The sequence below is a fragment of the Pelobates fuscus genome, chromosome 11 (assembly GCF_036172605.1).
Source record: "Pelobates fuscus isolate aPelFus1 chromosome 11, aPelFus1.pri, whole genome shotgun sequence".
In the NCBI taxonomy this organism is placed as follows: domain Eukaryota; kingdom Metazoa; phylum Chordata; class Amphibia; order Anura; family Pelobatidae; genus Pelobates; species Pelobates fuscus.
Window position 1 is genome coordinate 71,582,298 of NC_086327.1, and position 11,537 is coordinate 71,593,834.

Consider the following 11,537-nt stretch of genomic DNA (forward strand, 5'->3'; position numbering starts at 1 on the left):
CTGGCAGATTTTCTGAGCCAATCCTACATCGACCTGGGAGAATAAAGCCTGAACAGGGAAGTGTTCCTGGACACAGCCTTAAGGTGTGGTATGCCACAAATTGATCTATTAGCAGCACTCAACAACTCCCAAGATCCCAGATTTTTTTCCAGATGGCAGGATCGCCAGGCAGAGGCTTAGGAGGCTCTCTTCCCATAATTTAAAATTCAATCTGTCTTTCCCCCGATTCCCCAGGTATTGAGGAAAATATAACAGAAGAGAACTTTAGTGACTGTGATTCATCAATGTGCCCCAGGAGGCCATGGATGTCCCAGGCACATACATCTTGATCTTCTCTACCACATGGCATGATCTAGCCTGCACATAAAGCAGTGATTAGAAAGCAAATTATATTAGTTATGCGTAAGAAAAAAACAAGATGTCTATGCGAACTGCAAAAGGCCCTAAGGGCAGCAGAGCAAAGACCCAAAGCAGATCTTTTTCAGACTAAACTTGGATCTGAAGACAGTTATGCAATCTATCAGGGAGGTCGCTCTGGACAATGTTGCTCAATCGATTATGTGGTCCAGGTGACCCTAGTATGAAAAGTCAAAGTGGATTCCCTACTGGCCAAAGCTTTGCATCTGCAGACTGCCTGCACACCAAGAGCTATAAGGCAGAGAAAGGAGAAGATGGCTAATTTACAAGGAAAGTTTAGCAAATATTACACTTCACTGTACAAACATACTCCTCAACACCACACTGGAAATGTGGATTATATTGGATAAATTGACTCATTCTTGTAGTTTTTGGCTATCCCCAAACTCTCAGCAGCAGCAATAGCAGATTTTGGCACACCTATAACTGGAGAGGATATACAATAGGCTATATCAGCCTTGGAGGGAAATAAGGCCCTAGGCCCTGATCGTTTTGAGAGAAGCTATTATAAAACATTATGGGAGTAATTATCTCCACACTTTTGCTGTTTTAATTATTATATACAATGGGAATACTGGTTCCTGAGATTACATTAGCTAATTATACTGTTACTCAAGCCTCAGTGGGATACACTAGCCACAGAGACTTACAGACCAATATCTCTTATAAACATTGATCTTAAGATATTACAGCATACGTACAGCATACGTACTGGCTAATAGATTGAACCCCACTATAATTCATCTGGACCGGGTGTGGCGAAACCGACCTCGCCACGTGTCCTTGGAGGGGGCTGCTTGCCCGCCTCTTGCCTTTGGACTATGGACCAGACTTTATGTGAATGTGTTAACCCAGATAGCTATGCCATGGAGCCCATTTGTGTAGTTAAAGACTTCGGCTCCATGGCAATTGAACTGCGTGAATAGGATCTGAGCGCTATTCGGTAGTTTTGTGCACTCAGATCCCAGCTATCTGGGGATATGTGACATGTCTGTGTTTTATGTATAAAATGTGACTTTGTATATTTTATAGTATTTTAATGCTTTGTGCTCACCATGTGCATAATGGAGTCTTGTGTCTGTCCTGGGAGATAATTGAATTACTTCTCAATTATCTCCAGGATAGAAGACTCTGAAACGGTTTGGGCCGGAAAGCCATGCTTCATTTGGTCACAAAGGACTTTCACTTAACTTTTGAACCCCTGGTCTGATTCGTGCCATTTTTTAATATGTTGTTCCCCTGAATGGATTGATTATGAAAATGTATGTTTCATGTTTGTGACATGTATATTTTAGAAGTTATAAATAGTGTGTAAAAACGGTATTCCTCTGCCGGTGATAATGAGATTACCCATTGTGTTCAGTAATCATATCACAGGCAGAGGGGAGGATTTTGTGTGGGAGTGTCTGTGTGTATTGTACGGATTGATTGGTTGTTCTGTAACGCCCTGTGGGCTGTACTATGTTTGTGGATTGGGAATAAAAGAGACTGTATGTGACAGTACAGGGAGTTCCTGATTTAACCCTCAAAGTGAAGTGTCGTCTCATTATTGGAGGAAGGATTTATTGTATGCTGTTCCAGTTTGACTGCTAGGAGAGTAAACCTATTCGTATGGTTCCTATTCAACTGTCTACAGCATTCATATGCTTGGGAGAATTTAAATGTTTCTCCGGTTCGGTGATTGTGGTGTCTGCTGCAGTGCTTGGAGTCCTCAGGAAGCGCTAGGAGCATCCTTCAACGGAGGTACCCAGTCGAGGTGCCAGGCGATCCGTTACACCAGGTTTGTTTTATACTTAACAGAAAACTCTATGAAAACACAAGATGTAACTCTGACCTGGTGGGGAGAGACACCTCAACACCTTCTCTGGTCCTGTCTTTGGCTTGTGGCAGTCAAATTGCCTTACCTGTTCAAATTGCAGCACCACTTGGGTTTTCCCAATGCATTTTTTGTTTTTTTTGCCATGGTCAGTGTATTGTATACAGACTTTAGAGCGCAGGTAATAATCCTCGGGTTGACGGATAGCCCATTTAAAATCAGCAATGGTACTAAACAGGGTTGTCCACTGCCCACTTCTACATCGAATCAGAAGACATCCAGGGATTTATGGGGTAGGTATAGCCACTGTGTGCTACAGTTTCCGCATACGCAAAGGACATTCTCCTGACTCTAACATAACCAAAATTTTTGTTACATTTGGCGCTTATTCTACAGTCCTTTGTGGACATATCAGGGTATAACGTTAACATGGAAAAATCAGTTACATAGTTACATAGCTGAAAAGAGACTTGCGTCCATCAAGCTCAGCCTTCCTCACATTTGTTTTTTGCTGTTGATCCAAAAGAAGGCAAAAAAAACCAGTTTGAAGCACTTCCAATTTTGCAACAAGCTAGGAAAATAATTCATTCTTGACCCCAGAATGGCAGCCAGATTTATCCTTGGATCAAGCAGTTATTACCCTACATTGAAAGATTATATCCTTGAATATTCTGTTTTTGCAAGTATGCATCTAGTAGCTGTTTGAACATCTGTATGGACTCTGATAAAACCACTTCTTCAGGCAGAGAATTCCACATCCTTATTGTTCTTACAGTAAAAAAACCTTTCATTTGCCTTAGACGAAATTTTCTTTCTTCCAGTCTAAACGCATGACCTCGTGTCCTATGTAAAGTCCAGTTTGTGAATAGATTTCCACACAATGGTTTGCATCGGCCCCGGATATATTTGTATAATGTTATCATATCCCCTCTCAGGCGATGTTTTTCTAAACTAAATTTGTTAATCTTTCTTCGTAGCTGATATGTTCCATTGCTTTTATTAATTTTGTAGCCCGCCTCTGCACTTTTTCTAGTGCCATAATATCCTTCTTTAGAACAGGTGCCCAAAATTGCACAACATATTCAATATGTGGTCTTACCAGTGACTTATAAAGAGGCACAATTATATTCTCGTCTCGAGAATGAATGCCCTTTTTCATGCATGGCAATACCTTACTGGCCTTAGCCACTGCACGTGTCAGCTGCTGACACGGCGAGCATTAGTGAAACCCATAGCTAAAGAACATTTTAAGTATTTGGGCATGAATATAACTGCAGATCCAATCAAACTCTTCACACAAAACTACCCACCCTTAATTCGAACAATAATTAAAGACAAATGGAAAGTCCATATATTGGATAGGCTGTATTCACACAGTAAAAATAAACATTCTCTAAAATATACTCTTCCTCTTACAGGCACTCGCAATAAAGATCGCCAAGAACCCAACAAAGAGCTATCGCTAATTTTGTTTGGCAAAATAATCAGTACAGAATAGCTCTGAATTTATTTACAAAACCAAGGCCCTTGGGGGACTGGGGATTTCCTATTTATACCTCTATTAAGGCTCGACCCAATTGGCCCAAGTGATTACATGGCACTCCCCACTAGACAGCAGGAAATTGGTAGATGTGGCAGGACTTGCCATAAATTTACATATCGATACCCAGGGATCACAGGGCCCTTCCCAGACTTTTTGTCATGCAATTCTAAACACTATCCAGATATGGGATGCATCTTGAAAAAGGTTTTACCTAACCCCTCCCCCCTCTCCATTGACACTGGTGTTATGGAATATGAATTTACTACCAGGAATAAAAGCCTGGGACTTCAGGGAAATAGAAACAGCCAGAGTACAAAGATATATACACTTATACCACGACCCTAGAATGGTTCCTTTTCAAGAGCTCAAGGCTGAAGCAGGTCTTAATACAAGAGGACATTTTAGATATTTGTAAATTCTGGACTTTGACTGAATTCAGAGCAACTGCACCTCCCTCCACACTATTTGAGAAATTATGCTTAGTTGAAATTTCACAGAAAGGGCTTATTGCCGCCCTATTCAGTAACCACTCAGCCTCTAAGGAATAAATGCATCAATGGGAGGTGGACCTAGGTGAGTTTCTGCAGTCAAGGGAATAGAAGGAGATTTGTGAGACTTTCTCTAAGATATCTAGTTGGGTGACCACCCTAGGACAATCCTACAAAACATTATTCTAATGTGCAATTATGCCATATGGAAGGTGCTGATATAGATTAATTTAAGCAAACAAATATGTTTGAATGACTATCTGTTCCTGTCCAAAACTGAGATGATTAAATTGCGTATACGCAGAAGTAAATTCACACTGACACATGCAGTTCAGGTTAAAATAACTTCAGAAAATTGAATGGCATCTGGAGAAAAAACGGGCTCGCAGACCCTTATAAGAGCAAAATTACATCATCATTGAATATCAAGATAACAACAAATAAACATCATTAATTGGTCTATGTATTAAGTGGTAAGTTAAATGCCCTCCCATCTATATTAGTAATTGGCTTAGGGATTTGAGTGGCTAGTGGGGCATCCTCCCATCATGGGATGTCGTCATTTCTGACAAGGGTAGTTAGTGATGTCAGACTCGTGGTCAGGTTCAGGGTCTTTTTTATGAAAGAACATTTCATTAGAGCAGCTTTCTCATGGCCTAGCTATAGTATACTTTGTTTCATATTACAGGAACTTGATAATTCCGGTGTTAGTCATGTCCTTCTAGAAAATACATTCTCTTATTCAATATTCTAAATGCTGTTAGGAAAAACTGTCATGTAATGTAGTTAAAATGGAGTTAGTACAAAAATTCAATACAGGATCAATAAAGGTTTTTAATAATTCTACATCAGTGCCATCTGACTCTTGGTGGTATTTCCTCAATGTGGTAGTAGTTTGGTCAAAGGTCAAGGACTTGCTCTTTCAGGTTTTTTAAAAAAAAATAGTGCTAGAATTGTCACCTGGTCTTTCTTGCTGTCAAAACCCTTGAATGGTTTTCAAAGTGGCAAAAAACGGTTAATAAAAACACCCTGGCAGTTTGCAGAGCCCTGAGTCAGGTTTGGTTGCACAGGCAAGTCCCAAACATGGAAGCAATAATATTTAAAATGAAGGATACGTACATTAATGCCCTGATCTGTAATTCGATTGGCTCAATGCAGAAGAAATGGGAGCTTTAGGGCGCCTTATTGTCAAATGTGAGGAAGATGATTGCAGGATATAGAGGTGCCTATCCCAATAACGGCATGACAATCTACATTACTCTAAAGTAATAAATTTCCTTCATCTCTATTACTTCTTTTCTCTTTGCTTGCCTATTTCTATTGTCTTTGTGTATTAACCTAAACCCATCAGAACCCCGCTGCACTCAAGCTAACAAACCCAAGGTCACTGTAGTGGACTCTTGAAACTCTTCAAACAGAAAAGGCGCTGTTATACCTTCCTATAGAAGCAGAAAACTAAAGTTACGACAATGCTAACAGACGTTCAATGTACCTTAACCAATGCAACAGCAGAGAAGAATTGTCCAACTTTGTCCTGTTTTGTTCATTAAAATTAAAGCCTTTCATGGCACCTATTTGAAGGTACAATTTATACTTGGATATGTAGTGTGTGTGTATGTATGTATGTATGTATGTTTGTATGTGTGTGTGTGTTTGTATGTGTGTATATATATATATATTTAGAGAGAGTAAAGAAATAGAGTACTCCACAGGAATTTTTAAATGTGTATTGAAAAATAAATCAATGTTTCGACCCTCCTGGGTCTATATCAAGATAAATAACAATCAGCAAAATACATAATATATACAAAATAATAGATAAGTGACGTACCATAGGTGTGTGATAGTGCCCGTCTGTGCTCCTGAACCCGGAAGTGATCCGACAAAGTGCACATGCGCATTGACGTGCTGACGTGATTGCGTGTTGTGATGTCATGTGTAATGACAGCATGCGTAAGGGGATGCCCTGGCGGCTAGTGTACATAGTGTTGACTATACACTACCACCAGCTGTACCATTGGCTGAGTGGGGAAAGATGTAAACCTAATTCTACTCGCTGAAGCAGAGGGTACACAAACTGCAGTTCCTGAGTATTGATACAAGCTCAGCTGAATCCACATCTGAAACAGAAGGGACAGACACAGTGCCTTGCAAAGATATTCACCCCCCTTGACTTTTTTTTACCTATTTTGTTACATTACAGCCTTAAGTTCAATGTTTTATTAATCTGAATTGTATGTGAAGGATCAGAACACAATAGTCTAAGTTAGTGAAGTGAAATGAGAAAAATATATACATAAAACTATTTTTTAGAAATAGAACACAGAAAATTGGCATGTGCGTATGTATTCACCCCCTTTGTCATGAAGCGCATAAAAAGCTCTGGTGCAACCAATTACCTTCAGAAGTCACATAATTAGTGAAATGATGTCCACCTGTGTACAATCTGTCACATGATCTGTCATTACATATACACACCTTTTTTGAAAGACCCCAGAGGCTGCAACACCTAAGCAAGAGGCATCACTAACCAAACACTGCCATGAAACCAAGGAACTCTCCAAACAAGTAAGGGACAATGTTGTTGAGAAGTACAAGTCAGGGGTAGGTTATAAAAAAAAATATCCAAATATTTGATGATCCCCAGGAACACCATCAAATCTAACATAACCAAATGGAAAGAACATGGCACAACAGCAAACCTGCCAAGAGACGGCCGCCCACCAAAACTCACGGATCGCCAAGGAGGGCATTAATCAGAGAGGCAGCACAGAGACCTAAGGTAACCCTGGAGGAGCTACAGAGTTTCACAGCATAGACTGGAGTATCTGTACATAGGATGACAATAAGCCATACGCTCCATAGAGTTGGGCTTTATGGCAGAGTGCCAGAAGATTACTTTACTTTCAGCAAAAAACAAAATGGCACGTTTTGAGTTTGCGAAAAGGCATGTGGGAGACTCCCAAAATGTACGGAGGAAGGTGCTCTGGTCTGATGAGACTAAAATTTTACTTTTCAGCCATCAAAGAAAAGGCTATGTCTGGCGCAAACCCAACACATATCACATCACCCAAAGAACACCATCCCCACAGTGAAACATGGTGGTGGCAGCATCATGCTGTGGGGATGTTTTTCAGCACCCGGGACTAGGAAACTGGTCAGAGTTGAGGGAAAGATGGATGGTGCTAAATACAGGGATATTCTTGAGCAAAACCTGTATCACTCTGTGCGTGATTTGAGGCTAGGACAGAGGTTCACCTTCCAGCAGGACAATGACTCCAAACACACTACTAAAGCAACACTTATTAGTTCTGTGGCTATATTGCCACAAATATACAGTGGTTATGGTAAGATCAACATGTTTGGTATTTTTTCACTTTTTGATGCACATTCACACTTAGGATACTCCTACTGTACTTCACACACTTTCACACTACGAGCTCTTTATCTTCTATACACTTTCACTATTCTTTTTTTATCACATATGTTTTCACTTTGTTTTGTAGTGTTGTGTTATTCACATTTTTACACTTTGCTTCAAGGGACGCTATAGTCACCTGAACAACTTTAGCATAATGAAGCAGTTTAGTGTAATGCTCAATCCTCTGCCATTTAGGAGTTAAATCCCTTTGTTTATGAACCCTTGTCACACCTCCCTGCATGTGACTTGCACAGCCTTCCATAAACACGTCCTGTAAAGAGAGCACTATTTAGGCTTTCTTTATTGCAAGTTCTGTTTAATTGAGATTTTCTTATCCCCTGCTATGTTAATAGCTTGCCAGACCCTGCAAGAGCCTCCTGTATGGGATTCAATTTCAATTTAGAGATTGAGATACAATTATTGAATGTAAATAACATCTGTTTGAAAGTGAAACCAGTTTTTTTTTTTTTTTTTCTTCATGCAGGCTCTGTCAATCATAGCCAGGGGAGGTGGGGCTAGGGCTGCATAAACAGAAACAAAGTGATTTAACTCCTAAGTGACAGTGAATTGAGCAGTGAAATTGCAGGGGAATGATATATACACTAAAACTGCTTTATTTAGCTAAAGTAATTTAGGTGACTATAGTGTTCCTTTAACATTCTTTTTTCTCACTACTTTACTCTCTTTATTTCACACTTATTCATCTCACATTTTTCTGCTTAGCTAGATTTTGTCTTTATTAATTATGTATTCTCTCTTATAGCTCTTTTCTTGTGGTTCAATAGATATTATGCTTGATTTTCATGTTCCAGCATCCTACACTCTGTGCTGGGAAGCTTTCCGTTATGTTTATTTTAAGTTTCTATCACTTCACAAAAGGTGGAGGATCCAGTTCCTATGGTTACTATGTACACTAGCCGCCAGGGCATCCCCTTACGCACGCTGTCATTACATATGACGTCACTACACGCAATTGCGTCGCGTGTCGGATCACTTCCGGGTTCCTGAGCACGGACGGGCACTATCACACACCTATGGTAAGTCACTTACCATATATACTCGAGTATAAGCCGACCCGAATATAAGCCGAGGCCCCTAATTTTACCCAAAAAAACTGGGAAAACGTATTGACTCGCGTATAAGACTAGGGTGGGAAATGCAGTAGCTACTGGTAAATTTCTAAATAAAATTAGATCCTAAAAAATTTATATTAATTGAATATTTATTTACAGTGTGTGTATATAATGAATGCAGTGTGTGTGTGAATGAATGCAGTGTGTGTGTGTATGAATGCAGTGTGTGTGTATGAGTGCAGTGTGTGTGTATGAGTGCAGCGTGTGTGTATGAGTGCAGCGTGTGTGTATGAGTGATGTGTGTGTATGTATGAATGCAGTGTGTGTGTATGTATGAATGCAGTGTGTGTGTATATGAGTGCAGTGTGTGTGTATGAGTGCAGTGTGTGTATGAGTGCAGTGTGTGTGTGTGTAGCGGAGCCTGGGTGGGGGGTGGGCAATTTTATTATTATTTTTTATTAGTTATTTTAATAATGTTTTATTATGATTATTTTTTATAATTATTATTTTTTATTTTATTTAATTTTTGTTCGTCCCCCCTCCCTGCTTGATACATGGCAGGGAGGGGGGCTCGCAATCCCTGGTGGTCCAGTGGGTGGGCACTGTGTAGGAGGGGGGACTGTCAGAGAGTTTACTTACCTCTCCAGCAGCTCCTGTCAGCTCCTTCCTCCTCCGCGCCGGTCCGTGCAGCTCCCTCTGTCAGCTCACACTGTAAGTCTCGCGGCCGCACTATGACCCCGCGGCTCTCGCGAGACTTACACTGGGAGCTGACCGAGGTGCTGAACGGACCGGCGCGGAGGAGGAGGGAGCTGACAGGAGCTGCAGGAGAAGTAAGTAACCGCTCTGCAGCCCCCACAGCCCCCAGTCTGTATTATCGCAATGCAAATTGCCATAATACAGACATTGACTCGAGTATAAGCCGAGTTGGGGTTTTTCAGCACAAAAAATGTGGTGAAAAACTCGGCTTATACTCGAGTATATACGGTATCTATTATTTTGTTTATTTTTATGTATTTTACTGATTGTTATTGATCTTGATAAAGACCGAGGAGGGTTGAAACGTTGATTTATTTTTCAATACACATTTAAAAATCCCTGTGGAGTGCTTTACTCTCTCTATTTATGCGCCGGAAGCACCCGGGTATTATTGGATAGATATATATATATATATAAATTTATTTATTTATTTTCCTACTCATTGTACTCAGAATTACAACACACACCAAATTATTTTATATTATTGTATTATAAAATATATTATATGCAAATATTCAAATAATGTATATATCATTAAATGACTGTGTGCAACATTTTTCCCTTTTTGTAGCATAACCGGAAAAGGTTTTGTTTTGTTTTTTGTTTGGTTTTTTTTTTACTTTCTTTTCAACTTGATGAACTTTAGGTTTTTATTCAGCCTAGATTACTATGTAACCAATTTCTGCTATATTTAACTGTAAATGTACTTTTAACAGTTAAAGGAACACTATAGTCACCTAAAAATTACTTTAGCTAAATAAAGCAGTTTTAGTGTATAGATCATTCCCCTGCAATTTCACTGCTCCATTCACTGTCATTTAGTAGTTAAATCACTTTGTTTCTGTTTATGCAGCCCTAGCCACACCTCCCCTGGCTATGATTGACAGAGCCTGCATGAAAAAAACAGATGTAATTTACCTTAAATAATTGTATCTCAATCTCTAAATTGAACTTTAATCACATACAGGAGGCTCTTGCAGGGTCTAGCAAGCTATTAACATAGCAGGGGATAAGACAATCTTAATTAAACAGAACTTGCAATAAAGAAAGCCTAAATAGGGCTCTCTTTACAGGAAGTGTTTATGGAAGGCTGTGCAAGTCACATGCAGGGAGGTGTGACTAGGGTTCATACACAAAGGGATTTAACTAAATGGCAGAGGATTGAGCAGTGAGGCTACAGGGGCATGTTCTATACACCAAAACTGCTTCATTAAGCTAAAGTTGTTCAGGTGACTGTAGTGTCCCTTTAAATCAACCATTGAATGGAACTGCATATTTACTTGAAATGAACAAATTTAGAGATTTGAGAATAGTGAAATGGGTTCCCCGTAGCAAACTGTCAATAGACAAATTTGGTCAACTAAATGCCATTTGACAATCTTTCAGAATTTAGTGAATAGACCCAATTTTTGTTAGCCTGTTATATTAGCTAATGATTTTTGTTTAATTCTCATTTCTGTTTTACAGAGCCCTGGATGATATCAAAGAAAGCATCAGGGAATTGCAGTTTTACAAAGAATCCATTTTTAAAATGAAAACCAAGGAAGAGGAAAAAAAAGGCTGATAATGGAGATAAACCCAAGGAGAAATGTGGGACCAGTAATTAGTTTTTTGGGAGGTTTATGCAGTTTATATGTGGCTGATGCACTCGGGTTTGGGAGAGTATGCAGATAACTTTTCGTTATATGCCAATATAAATATGTGTAATAAAAACTCTTACTTTATTTTTCTCTGGCTCTTCCTTTACAATTACATAACACACTGATACATTTTAGTTTGGCATTATCTTCAGAATCCATTGCTTATCCACTGCTAATACTACAATAATTCTTATTCACATTTAAAAGATAGCAATGTTGTAGTGCTTCGTTAATTTGTAACCTTACTGTACAAAGTTGAGGTTAAGAGGTTAACAGTGGGTAGGGAGGTTAGCTGACAGGGAAGAGGTTAACAGTGGGTAGGGAGATGGACTGGCAGGGGAGGGGCTAACAGTGGATAGGGAGCTTGGCTGGCAGAAGAGGTT

The 11,537-nt window shown here is 39.6% G+C and overlaps 1 protein-coding gene across 1 annotated transcript in view; it reads left to right on the forward strand.

Moving 5' to 3' along the window:
- The window catches only part of REXO2 (RNA exonuclease 2), a 139,295-nt gene extending 128,057 nt beyond the window's left edge, over window positions 1-11,238 (forward strand). Inside the window, 2 exon segments of the mRNA XM_063437082.1 lie at window positions 10,982-11,057; window positions 11,059-11,238. Of these exon segments, the coding sequence (XP_063293152.1) occupies window positions 10,982-11,057; window positions 11,059-11,121 (139 nt within the window). The 3' untranslated portion in view covers window positions 11,122-11,238.
- The last annotated feature ends 299 nt before the right edge of the window (window positions 11,239-11,537 follow it).